Source organism: Nematolebias whitei, chromosome 16 (assembly GCF_014905685.2).
Source record: "Nematolebias whitei isolate Nwh7 chromosome 16, NemWhi1, whole genome shotgun sequence".
In the NCBI taxonomy this organism is placed as follows: domain Eukaryota; kingdom Metazoa; phylum Chordata; class Actinopteri; order Cyprinodontiformes; family Rivulidae; genus Nematolebias; species Nematolebias whitei.
Genome location: NC_056513.1, coordinates 30,871,717 through 30,885,918, shown reverse-complemented (window position 1 = coordinate 30,885,918; position 14,202 = coordinate 30,871,717). Strand labels below are relative to the sequence as shown.

The following is a 14,202-nucleotide window of genomic DNA, read 5'->3' as shown; positions in this document are numbered from 1 at the left end:
ACCCGCGATAAGTGAAAAACCGCCAAGTAGGGATACAGTAGTCCAAGTTCAAGTTCAGTAAACTTTGTCATGACATGTGCCAGGCTGTAATCCCATTCACTATCACCTGTTACTCCCAATTTCCCTCCTTAAATAAACTATTTAAATTTAAATACTAAAACATTTTGAATAAACAACCCATGGATTGTTTATTTAAAATATTACATTATTTAAACTTCAATTGTAGAGAAGAGAAGTGCAGCAGGACGTCAAAGGGATTTCACACAGCCTCAGCTCTGCAGCACGGAGCAGAAATGTACTTCTTGATCAATTACACTTCAACAACTGAATATAGAAAAAATAACTTAACACTTTTATATTTTATGATTGTGATGATTTTTACGATGTGACACACTTTGAATTTTAAGTTGGAAGACAAAAGTCGATCGGTGCATCTGGACAGCAAAGGGTTAACCCCTCACAATGCTGCAGCAGCAGGTGGCTGTAGCTGGTTTTTCACTATTTTTCCTTTAATTATCTTTTTAATTACCATTTTATTTTCATTTGTAAAAAAATAAACAACTGTACGCATCCTTTATGATTGTCTATTGTTGTCGTCACTCTTTGCTAAAATTCAGGTCTCTCTTGTAAACGAATCCCTGTGACTCAATGGGACTAACCTGTATAAGTAAAGGTTGAATGAGTTGCAGAGAAGGAAAACAGCTGATTGGCTGCAGGAGGGAGCGTTCTCTTGCACTTGTGGGCTTCACACATGGTGCAAAATCATTTAGAATAATTTAATTTAAATAAACAACCCATGGCTCATCCATCCATCAGCCAACTGTGTCATGTCCAAACTTACTTTGAAAAACCACAGTATAGCAAATCTGCAATAAACAAATCGCGAATAACTAATGCACTTGTAGAGATGAGGAGGAACAGAAAATGGCACACATCCAGCTAATTGGACCTAACAAGATTTGACAGGACTTGCTTTTTCAGTTTGTGATCTAACACAGGAGGAAGACGAGCTGTGACTCTGGAGGAAGAGGTGGTGAGAGAAAGAGTGTGAAGAAAAAGGAAGGAGACAAGATGAAGAGCAAGAAAAAGGTCTGTAGTGTGAGAGAAAGATCTCTAGCATACAGTATGTTTAAAAGAAGAGTTGTGCAGGAGCTAAACTCTGATAAAGTCACAGAGCAGCCCTTCATTAAACAATTAAAACATCTGGATTAAGACAAAAATAAAGTCTATGTGTGTCAGAGCATTATTAAAAAAACATCTTATTTATCTGTCATGGAAAACCCCTTCCATCTGATGAATCAGAAGTTTGTGGCACTCAAGAGAAATAATAAAAAGGCTGATTCCAAAGTGAGACATGGTGACATGTTTCTGTCTGTGGCTGTCCTGAAGTAAACCAGTGCTTCCATCAGCGAAGACAAGCGGCACATTTCTCTAAAGAGACGAGTCTTTTCCCGTTTGCTGTGTCAAGATTCATCAGGATGTCCTGACAGAGCTGAGTCAGCAAACAGCTCAGCTCGAGATGTTCAAGCAAAGTGTCTGTCAGAGCAGTGGATTTAACAACAGCTGGAGGCCTTTCAAAATAAATGTCAGCACATCTTTTCCTCACTTCGTGATGGAGTCGTTCCAAAACTGACAAAACACTGACTCCAGGACGATGCCCGACATGTTCTGAAGGAACTCTTTAATCTTTCAGGGTAATGTTGATTTTAGAAATGCAAAAAAATTTACTGTAAATTTGCACATTGTATTAGTTTGTCATTGCTGATTGATTTTTTTTCTTGAGAAAAATAAAAGCTAGGGTTTAGTGATTAAAAACTGATTAAATTATTTTAGTATTTACTTTGAAATCACCAGAAACTTTCCCTGATATTCAGAGAAATCATAGAACAACTTGATAGGTATCATTTATAAATTCTTAATGTACATTCACAGAATAATAATAAAAAAACAGCAGATTTCAAAGTGCCAATCATAAAATAAATAATAAATTATACATACTGAGCAAAAATCAAGAAGCTATTAGTGGGAAAGGTTTGTACGCCCGTTTCATAGGATTTAACAAGAATCACCTAGATTTGCGCCGCTCGGGGTGAATGCATGTTGGAGTAGCTCTGTTGCTTTCATTCTGAGTTATTGCTTTTGAAAACTTGCAATCCTCCTTTTTTTGGATGTAAACTGCTTTTTTCGGATCATTATTTACTCTGGAGTCAGATGCTGTGCAGCTGGAAGGCTTTTTACTGAAACCTTTTTTACTTTTGGGCATTTGTTATGATGCGCACCCATAGCAACAAGGTGCGTTTGAACAACAAGGAGCAGCTGATTAACATTTCAAAGCTCAAATATCTCAACTACAGCCCCATATCCCAAATGAGTTGAAAAGGAGGCACCGTGGATGAATTCCCGTCAACCTGGTGGTGGTGGGTGAGTACCTGACCACCGAGATCCTGGAGCTGGTGGGAAACTTTCTTCGTGACAAAGAGAGTACCGGGATCATACCCCGGCACCTTCAGCTGTCTGTGGTGACGAGGAGCCAGCAGACTGATGGGAGCAGTGACCATCGCTCAGGGAGGATTCTGCCCAGCATTTGGGCAGTCCTGCTGCCTAGGAGGACCAAGAGGCCCGCAGGATCTGCCAGCAAGCTGGATCCAGGTGGATGGATCAGTATCTGTGGCCAGATTCTTAGGATTCACTGCAGGAGATCCTGCCTGCCCACAGCTATCAGCATCTAACAACTCTTGAATGAAACCAGGATGATGAGCTACAAAATTTCTTTTTGGGATTAATAAAGTATTTTTGAATTGAATTGAAATGAATTGAACAGGAAATGCATCAGCCAGTCGCTGCTCATCAAACGTCTTTGATGAGCTCATTAGTTTAAACAGCTCTATAAAAAAATGACTGTTTGCTTGGGGCGACTGTGGCTGAGTGGTTAGAGCAGTCGTCCTCCAATGCGAGAGTTGGGGGTTCGAATCCACCAGCAGTCACACGCCGAAGTGTCCCTGGGCAAGACACTGAACCCCTCATAGCCTCTGATGTGTGTCCCATTGGTATATGAATGTGATCTAAAGCACTGATTAGTCTCATTAGAATGATTTGTTCAATTAGCTTTGTAGAGATCTAGTGCTGTGTGGATGGGTAAATGAGGCACAGATTGTAGTGTAAAGCGCTTTGAGTATCTTGAAATAAGATAGAAAAGCACTATATAAGTAGATCAGAGAGCTGAGTCAAGGACTTTTTTTTGGACTGGGGACTTCAAGACGAAGTTGAACTTTTGGTTCACCTTGATGGGACAACAGTCTGCAGCAGCATTTTCTGCAACAAGAACCACCTAAGTGCTCCTGTCTTCACACATTTACTCCTAACTGCAAGTGTTTGTTTTAATCTCAACACATCTTTGACTTTCACAATGCTTTTTAAAAAGTGGAACATTGGACCTGATTATAAACCAAGTCTGCCACCTTGTGTATGAAACAAATTCAGCATGCTTTTCTGTGTTTGACTGCTTCTTTCAAACTAGCATGAAGGATTTAGTCAATAGTTCACAGCTGATGTGCTTCCTGGGCTCACACCTGCAGCGCTGACCACCAAGCTACAGCTGCTCACATCTGGAGCATGAAAAACTGTCAGCTTACACTAAATTAAAACACTGTTTATTAGTCATTAGACATTTAAGGAAAAAAAAAAGAGACTATAGTAGAACATAAAACGGTACTACTTTACAATAAGGCTCCCCTTATAGATGGCTAATAGTTTATGGATACATTATTAATTCCTCTATAAACACTTTATAAATCATTAATAACTGTTTATTATGCATTAATTAAGGATGACAGAGACAAAACTAAGCAGTTTCTTGCCAAATCTGTTCTATATATTTCATCTAGTTATATTAGACTTTTCAGATTAAGTTACTACCTTGTATTTGTAAACCTATTTTTTTTAGCATAAAATATTGTACTTTATCACCGCATTAGAAGTATCTGCAACTAATATTATATCATGAAAAATAGATTTTATTAGGCTTAATTAATCCATAATAAGCAGTTATTAATGATTTATAATGTGTTTATTGAGGAATTAATAATTTATAAACTATTTATTAGCCACCTAAAAGGGGAGCCTTTTTTGTAAAGTGGTACCTACAAAACTACATATTTATAATTCCTTTATTATATCGGAAGTCATGCCAAATTATTCTGTCAGAATGAAAAGGAAAAAGAATCATTGCATATTATATACTTTATTTATTGTAAACTTTTGGAAAGACATGATGAAATACCTTACATTATGAAAATGGACATTATTGCCTTTTGATCGACACGGAGCGATGACCGTCAGAACGTTGGTCAAATTATTTACCGGTTGAGGGCTCAGCGCTCCACCGAGCAGAAATATATATGACGAGTTGATGTAGCTATTATTTTACAATACAAGTCAAAATACTGAAATGTAGTCAAGACTTTCAGCAGCATGCAAACACAAACTGTCTTAGCTCGTAATCACGTGAGAAATAAATCGAACGATGACGGACCAAGTCCTCGTTGAACCTTTCGTGAGTCACGTCTCTCATCAAGTGATGAACTAAAACCTCAGCAGATTCATACGACATCACCCGCCTGTCCAGCTGCTCATATACACTGTTTACACACAAAACGTGTTTATCATCAGGTAAACTGAACAATTACTGGATGTAACCTGCGATGCAACAACAGCTTCCCCATATAGCTTTTATATACAGTTAAATATATTATTTGACTTACTTATGGAAGACAAGCAGTTTAGTACAAAATAAAATAGACATTTTTTCCATCTTAACTCCAAGAAGAAAAGCAGAGTGGAATAAAACCGTTTACTTCTTTATGCTTACACGTATTTCATTTAAATATATTTTCCCCTCCCTAATATAGTATTTTTGACAGAATCTGAAGAGTTTTTTAAGAAAATCTTAATTTCTCGAACACATAAAAGAAAGTTCATGTTCTGCTCGGCTAAAAGAAGGAGGGCTGCATCGGTTTGATGGTGGCGGTTCACCGTTTCTTCAACAGAAGTCTGTAGAGGGCGAAGCCCACCACTGCGAACGCAGAGGCCCCGACGCTGACTTTCAGCCAGAACGTTGAGCTCTTCAGGTCTTCTTGGCTCACGTGTCTGAGAAAGAGACAGACAACATACAGTAAATACGGAGGAAGAGTAAACACAAGCAAGAGAGAAGAAAGGAAACAACACATAAACAAGATTGCATGCTTCAAATTAACTTAAAGGGCTGAAAGAAGTTCTAATATTTCAACTCCAGATTTAAATCAATGACACAAGTAAAGTCTCTGCTGGACAGTTCTTAGAAAGAATTACAAGAACAAAGACAACAGACGACAGAACATGAGGGAAGTCTGGATATCTGAGTGCGCTGAAGCAAAAACCAATGAAATGGATGGAACAGGACTTCAGGACTGGAGTTGGAACATGAGAGCAAGAAGATGAATGAGTTCTGAGAAATGTGTCAGACCACAGACGCATTCAAATATGATGAGAGGAAACACGTGGGACTTCACAATAAATCAAACGTGATGAGAACTGCTTGAATGTCTTGTGAATAAAAGAAACTAGAATATTTAATATAAGAAATGTTGAAGAGTGCCGTTATTCATGGGCAGAAACTTGTGCCACCAGAAACTGAATTTGAATTGCTCAGACTGAATCTGTATTCACATAATTTGAAATGAAATCCAGTTTGAAAATTAATTTTACTAAAATTAAACTGAATTCATTCACTTTGAAATTGTATTTCGCTGTATTGAAAATTCAGTTTGACTACCAGTACTTTCATTTTCTGTTCTATAATTCAATTTCAAGTCCAAAATTCAGCTATGTGTGTCACACATCCGGGTCCTTGAGAAGCCACGGAGTAATCCAATGTAGATTGACAGATTTATGTTTCACGTCAGTGAAACTTCTTTTATGGAAATGTAGGCATGAGGGTCACACTCGAGGAGACGCTGATGCAATAGTGGATGCAATCCACCATAAAACACCAAAGAGGAAAAAGAACTTCCTTTACGTATTTTGAGCTGGAGCAGTGGTGCACAGTGCACACATGACTTCATGCCAAGTTCATGTGTGCACCACTGCTCCAGCTCAAAATACGCCGTACAGGAAGTTTCACTGACGTAAAACGTCAATGTGTCAATCTACATTGGATTACTGCGTGGCTTCTCAAGGACCCAGATGTGCGACACACAAAGCTGAATTTTGGACTTGAAATTGAATTATAGAACAGAAAATGAAAATACTGGTGGTCAAATTGAATTTTCAATACAGTGAAATACAGTTTCAAAGCACTACATTCAGTTTCATTTTAGTAAAATTCATTTTCAAACTGGATTTAATTTCAAATTATGTAAATACATATTCAGTCTGAGCAATTCACATTCAGTTTCTGACAGCACAAGTTTCTGTCCATAATTATTCCATCACAAGTTTATTCTCTAAAACCCCAAAACAACTGGGGGCTTTTATTTTGTAATATTTTAGGCTGACTACGTGCACATATTATGATGTAAAGAGTTTAAAAAGAGCAAAAATAATTGAGATAATAAAGAATGTTAAAGCTGCAGCTGGTGGCTCATTATGGTCACTATGGTAACCACACATTTGTGCCCGTCACTCCCTGACTCCTAATAAGATAAGCTGATGCCAAACACCTACGAAGCAAAAGATTCCTGAGCTGTAAATGGCAGCAGCGTTAGGTTACAAACGCTCTACAGCTTCTTCTTCTTTCGAAGTTTCCCTCTTTGGGGGTCTCCACAGTGAGTCCTCCTCCATCACTGTCCTCTGTCCTCACTCCAACTACCTCCATGTCCTCTCTAACTGCATCCATATATCTCCTCTTTGTTTTTTTTTCTGGCAGCTGCATTTCTAACATCCTTCTACCAATACACCCACGGTCCCTCCTCTTGACTTGTCCAAACCATCTCGGTCTGGCCTCCCTAATTTTATCTTCCAGTTGTTCAACCTGAGCTGTACCTCTGATGATCTCATTCTTATCCATCCTTGTCACGCCTAAGAAGAACCTCAACATCTTCATTTCTGACAATTCCAGTTCTTTCTTATGTCTTTTTGTCCATGTCTGTCTCCAGACCATACAACATAGCTGGTCTCACCACTGTCTTGTAAACATTTCCTTATGCATTGCTAGTTTTTTCTAAAGCTTTAGAAAGTTTATATTAAGGTGAAAGAAATGAAAAAGCCACTAAAATATATGGATTCTTATTTTGATGGCGATAACTTTTTTTTACTGCTGTCCAAAAGAAAACCAAATAAATCTGCAAATGGGACAATTTAAACACATTTTCAACCAATTCTCCCTAAAAATAATTTATTAAAACTTACTGTGTGTAGTGCATCTGCTACCAAACTCAACACTCGTGTAGTGCAGCAGTCATAAAATTCCCCACTTTGATTTAAAATGCATGTGCCATGTGTGATGTACAATCTGTTGTGATCTTTTATAATTCATGCAGAAAAACAGTATGACAACAAATATAGAATTTAAAGAAATACAGGAATGGGCAGCAAGCGCTGTTGGTGATTACATATCTCAGAGGAAGAAAGTAGAAGACCTTCTGAGTACGACAGCGTAGAGTTTGGCCCTGACGGTCTGCAGCAGTTCAGAGTTGAGGAAGTTCTGACACAAGCAGAACGTGCACCGGTTACAGGTGCACATGCAGCGCAGCCGGGCGTGGCTGAGGAGAGACACAGGGAGGACACACACCCACAACACACACATGAACAAAACAAACAGGACGCAAACCACAGAGTTGCGGAGTTAAAAGCAGCATTCAGACTTCAATGCCGTCATTAAAGACAAGTTGACACGTTTCTTCTGTGAGCAACATTTAAATAAATAATAATAAAACTTTGCAGTAAATATTAAAGAAGTAAGGGAACGTTTGAGTGAATAAACAGCATAAAAAACAGTTTTGGAAAAGTGTCCCCTTTTTCGGTGTGCTCCGTTTCTCAAAGTGGGCTAGGGTTGTAGGCACACAACTATGAAACAACTGGGAAATGACACAAAAACATAATAATAAAATCTGAGTATGCCTAACTATCACCTAGAGCCTGACCGATATATTGGTAGGGCCAATAATTTAGGCCGATATAGACGTTTGGGGACCTATTGCTGCTCATAGTCATATACTCACTCATAGTCTGCTCACAGACTCATGTTCATGTTTGTGCTGATGTTCAATGTTTTTATGTAATGAGTGCTTAGTGTATATTTAGTTTATGTTTTTCTTAGTTCATATCTTAGATGTTATTACTGTTTTTCTTATACATTTTATTGTTGGATGTAACTGGGACCTTGTGTACATAATTTCGCTCCACCACATGTACCACATGAGGTGCGAATGACAATAAAGAAACTCTGACTCTGACTGACTCTGACTATCGATATCGGTGATAATTGTCCCATTATGCGCCAATATAAGCGCTTCTAATTTTCACCATTAAAATGCTGGGAACTCGCTGTATTCATTCATACACATCTACTCACTACAGACTCGTGTTCGGGCTGCTATACCGTATTATTTTATATTATTAGTGATTAGCATATATCTTAGATCTTTATATACCATTTCTTTTTACACTTTATATTTTGGCTATTTTTGGATGTAACTGGGACCCTGTGTACATAATTTCGTTCCACCTCATTTACCATATGGGATGTGAATGACAATAAAGAAGCTTGAACTTGAAGTGTACAATGTATCCAACAGAGGGCGCATGAAGACTACTTTCGAGCCATGGTCGTTCACTTAAGTTTCACTTTGATAATCATCACAGCCTAAGCAGAGAGCAATACTGTGTAGCATATTTTTCTGAACAGACCATGGTAAGTTTATTTGAACTGATCTGTAAAACAAATCATCAATAATAAATTCTCTTCAATCCTCCAACCTGCTTGTCATTAGCTACGTGCCTCTCAAATTAGCAAGCTAGCATTTAGGTAACCTAGCATAATGCAGAGACTAATTTCGCCATTGTATGGAAACATACAGTGATGACATTATTATTATTATTATTATAAGCTATTGTCTTATAAAACTTCAGCCAGAACAATAATTCTAACACAGAGATAAATATTTATCAGTGTTAGTAACGTTATCTTTGTCATCCTCAATGAAATGCATTATTTGTCTGAAATTTTTATGTCTCTGCAAAAAAAAAAAAAAAAAAAAAAAAACTCTTCTGCAGTCAATGCTAATTAGACCTTGACCATACGTGAGGGAATGGTATTTTTTTGTGTAATTTTGATTTTTGTAACACACTTGTTAACTTTATGGTTAATAGTGGAGGATAGAAAATGTGAATGCACATTAAGTAGACTGTTTTTATGACCAGTGCACCACTTGTAAACCTACTGTGGGACTAGTTACAGCGTGAATCTGATTAGCTTAGCTTCATGGTTGCTAACAGCTGAGCTCAATAAAGAAGCCCGGCTCCACTCGCTGTTTTTTTAGATTCTTGGGGGTGAACAAAGCTCAAAATTTTTCAGCCATTATGTCAGTTATTGGCAGTCGCCTTCCCCTCCCAATACCAGTATTGGCGATAGTCAACATTTCCATATCGGTCGGGCTCTAACATTAACCCCTCCACAGTGAATAGTCTGAGTCAGAACCTTTGCAGCAGAAAAGGGAGCATCAGGTACAGCCCAGCTCTGTGCAGCTCATGGTTGTTAAACCGTCTGTGTGTTTGGTGGAAGACCCTTTCTTATCTAACCTTTCTAAATCTAATTTGTAATCCAATTCTAAATTTTATCTAAAGTCCAAGGTGTAAATGGGGGCGACTTTGCAACGTACTGCACAATACAAAACCTGCAAAAATTCAAAAACATTTCTGTGTTTTCTCCAATAAGTGATGTGAGGTGGTTTGTGTTGACGGTGAAGTGGAGCCCCTGACTGACTGCAGGAGTGTGAAGCTCTCAGACCAAATACCATCTGCACTCCACAGGAAACCTTCAGAAGATCCACAGTGCTGACCTCGGTGACGTCAGATTTAAAGCAACGTGTCCAGAATCTTTACAGTTATGGATGCTGAGAAAGAACCCCATGTCAAAGAGGGACACTTAAAGACAGCAGGGACATCAACAACAAACAGGGACTGTGAACTGTATATACAAACAAAAAACAAGAAGAGAGGAGTATTTGATGCACACCGACTGATATGAACAAATGCATTTCTGCTTTATCAGCAAATCCTCCAACGGTTCAGAAAATATCAAAGTTTGGATAAAGAACAGCAAACTGATAATCAGAGAAACTCTTCATCTAAGGCCCCAGCAGCTGCTCAGAGGAGCAACTTTTCATTAAAGATTTGAAAAGTTCATCCCTGAGTTTACGTCCAGGACTGCAGCTAATAAAAATTCTAGTACTTGACTATTAAATTATTGTTTTAGTGTTCAGAAAGCTATTTTTCAAAGTCAGTGCTTCCCTGAAATCCTCCATTCTAGATTTATATGTGAAGTTGTTCCCTCAGTCTCCATCAAAACTACACATTCCTTATCAGAGTTTTCTGTTTTTCTCAAAACACTAACAGTCACCTTGAGCTTGCTAACTTTAGTCCAGGAATCAGACGTCAGGATGTTTGTGACAGTCTCTTTTTAACATTGTTACAAGGTGGTAAATTATCTGTCAGGTATGACGAGCTGAGCGAGGGAATGATCTGCAGCTCTGATCAACATCCTTTGACAAACCAATTTATTGGTCTGTATTCTTCTGGAAATATATCTTTGATACTGAATCAGTCTGTTGCAGAGGAGTGCCCTAGCAGAGACAATGGAAAATTCAACAGTGTTGATCCCTTTATGCATGTGAACATCAGGAAAGCTATACTTGATTTCCCTCTTGATGCATGCTGCAAATGTTTGCATAGATATATTGAGATGGTGATGACATTTTACTAACTGTACTCCAGTTTGTGCAGGAGGATTCAGGACACTCCTGCCTGTTGGTCTCACTATGGACAATGATTGTAACATGATGAACACCATTTTAGTCAGAATGTATCAGTTTAATGTTTGTACAAAGCTGTTGAGTGTTTTCATTTTCTTCAGTGTGATACGGTCCCAAATTTTGAGCATTTCTGGTTCTTTTCCCTGATTTTCTCCTAGTCATTTTCAGTCTTTCCACCATCACTCATAATTTAGAATGAACGTGCGACACTAATAACAGTCCCTGTGAAACATAACCACCGAGCTGTATATACTTGGCTTGTGTGGGTAAACCAAGCATCCAAACACCTTTACCTTGAGAATTTCTTTTCTAATCAAGTTATTCAAGTCCCTCAAATGAATTATTTCAGCCCTAACTATACACAAACAAAACCACAATCTATTCTCAGCCACGTGCAGCCAATATAAAACGTGTGTTTTGAAGGCCACATGGCAACAAAGAGGCAGCAGCATTTACTAAATAGCGTTTTCCTTTTTCATTGTAAAATAAATACAACTAAAAGTTTACAACACTTTTCATAGCTGTGAAACTTCACTTATAATCTGCTTTTCCTGTTCAGATGAAAATGTAGAGTGAAATGCCTGCATACGTACGGGTACATGGCCATCGTGGTCAGTTTGGTGTAGATGTCCCTGCAGGGTTCAGCTGCTGTGTTACAGGTGAACGACTGTGCGGGGGGCATCTTGTGCCTCCTGCAGAACTCCAGAGGACTGCAGCTGTACATCTGTTTGATCTCCGGCAGGTCTGACTTGGCTGCGATCAGCATACACAGTGTCTTGCTGTCCATGAAGTATTGCTGAGGGAAAACCACGCATTACAGCATGATTTAAAGTGCGCACATATTTTAATCTCGACTACAACGAATGCAGTTCTACCTTGAAGACATTGGCGCAGTACTCAAAGGAGTAAGGGTTGCTGACATCATAAACCAGGCAGACAATGTCACAGGCCAGATCGGCATCCGTCAGGTAGTCGAAGTCCGGGAACACTTCATGAAGCTGGAGAGAATCAGTCACTTGCACATGTAAATTGTAAAACACTCTTCTACACAGGAAAGTAGCTTTAAAAAAAACCCACATCACACACTGACTGGAATACCAAACATTTAAACAACGATCTCCCACTATCTGTTAGAACTCTGACTCTATGATGGGAATGACTCTCAGCCACTACCACCACAGTTTTTAGCATACACAAAACAGACCTATACCCATGTTTGCGTTTGCTAAGATCAATTAGCTGTGGTGGCCATCTTGAATCAAGTTGACTCTAAATGTTAATCAGTTGCAGATGTTCATCCAAGGATTACTTTCTACAAGTTTCATTAAAATCCATCCACTTGTTCATGAGATATTGGGCTAAAAGACAGAAAACAAAAAACATGAATAGACGTACACAAACACGGACAGATACAGACAAATACACAAACACCTGCTTTTCTTGGTGGCTGGGAATAATTACTACCGTAGTATTCTGAAGAGTCTTTATTCAACACTGTGATTCTCTGACCCTCCCTGTTTAAACACTAAATGAGAAACTTGATATTAGAAAGCAACAAACTAGATACTGTCAGTTCTTTTACAACAACACACAGCTCAGTTATTGGACATGCAAAGTTTACTATGACATCACTGCACACACTACTTTTGTAAAAACTGTGAGAAGCGTTTGCTCAACAAAATCAAGTGAAAAGCATCCATCCATCCATTTTCTTTACCCGCTTATTCCATTTTGGGTCACGGGGGTCGCTGGTGCCCATGTCCAGCAATCACTGTGCGAAGGGCGGGGTACACCCTGGACGGGTCGCAAGTCCATCACAGGGCCACATAGAGACAAACGAGACAAACAACCATTCACTCTCTCACTCACACCTAGGGACAATTTAAAGTTACCAATCAGCCTAACATGCATGTTTTTGGACTGTGGGAGGAAACCGGAGTACCCGGAGAAAACCCACGCATGCACGGAGAGAACATGCAAACTCCACCCAGAAAGGCCCCTGGACCGGGGTTTGAACCAGGGACCTGCTCGCTGAGAGGCAGCAGCTCTACCAGTTGCGCCACCGTGCAAGTGAAAAGCATAAGAAGCTTAAATAATTAGCGGATGTAAGCTATTTGTTCTTTAAGATCTGTCCTTGAACAAATTCAGTTTAAATCCTAAAATATTTCTTAAGGTCTAAACATGAGATTTTGTTTTTTTTTACTCAAGGAAATGTGAAGGTGCTGGACTGTTACATACTGTAAAATCATATACCTTATAGTTTCATTATTACAGAAATTTAAACAATGGAAACGCTGAAGCACTCACCAGCAGGTACTTCTCTTGTCCATAAACATAGGTTGTACTGATGGCGTAGTAGGATCTGTGTTCCTCTTTAATCGTCTTTTGTCGCTGAGATAAAATAAAAAAGGACATTATGATGAACTTGCCACCATTTTCAATTTTACAGGAAAAATGATTAAAAAAAGAAAGAAATGTGCTTCAATAATGACAGTGAATTTCCGATCTTTCACTGAAGCATTTTTTTTCTTGTATGATGGAGATGATCAAAGCTCAGCATGAAGCAGAACACACGTCACCAACAGGACGAAAAACATTAATATTGGGATCAATTTTAAAGCAATACGAAAAGTTAATTTTGAAAATTAATTCGATGAGGAATATACGCCGTACATGGCAAAACCATCCTTTCCCACCCTGCGGTGACTGAAACAGAAATTACACAGATCTGAAAAGGCTGAAAGACAAGTTAAAGCATCTTAAACTCTTTGTTGTGATGCTCAACACATTCCTGAACAGTTTTTGTACAATAACAACCTTGCTGAAAAAGGCCATTATCAATGTTCTGCTGTCATAACAGAGTTGAAAAAACAAGCTTTTAGTACAGCCAGTGATGAGCAGCTCATTCCAGCATGTCACTGGGCTGCCACAGTTGATTACCAGTAGTTTGCAAATGTCATTCATGAGAGAGAGAGTTGCTGTGAAAATCTTCAATTCATATCAAAGTGTTCTTACTTCAGTTTCTGTAACTCTAGAGCACAAGAGTTGTATTGATGCCTGAACGGGAGCTCTAATTATATATATATATATATATATATATATATATTTATATATATTTGGAGCTGAAGCCTCAAATGTTTTTTAGTTTATTTTTTTTTTTTTTTTTTTTTTTTTTTTTTTTTTTTTTTTTTTTTTT

At 38.5% G+C, this 14,202-nt stretch overlaps 1 protein-coding gene across 2 annotated transcripts in view; it reads right to left on the bottom strand.

The window, feature by feature from the left end:
• Window positions 1-4,856: 4,856 nt before the first annotated feature.
• Window positions 4,857-14,202, bottom strand: part of rhot1b (ras homolog family member T1) — a 35,330-nt gene continuing 25,984 nt past the window's right edge. Inside the window, exons 15-19 of one of the 2 annotated variants that reach the window (XM_037689961.1) lie at window positions 13,314-13,397; window positions 11,882-12,004; window positions 11,600-11,802; window positions 7,614-7,736; window positions 4,857-5,145 (exon numbers count right to left, since the gene is read on the bottom strand). In XM_037689961.1, the coding sequence (XP_037545889.1) occupies window positions 5,028-5,145; window positions 7,614-7,736; window positions 11,600-11,802; window positions 11,882-12,004; window positions 13,314-13,397 (651 nt within the window). In that variant the 3' untranslated portion in view covers window positions 4,857-5,027. The remainder of the gene's footprint in view (window positions 5,146-7,613; window positions 7,737-11,599; window positions 11,803-11,881; window positions 12,005-13,313; window positions 13,398-14,202) is intronic. The other variant, XM_037689962.1, reaches the window with a different exon arrangement.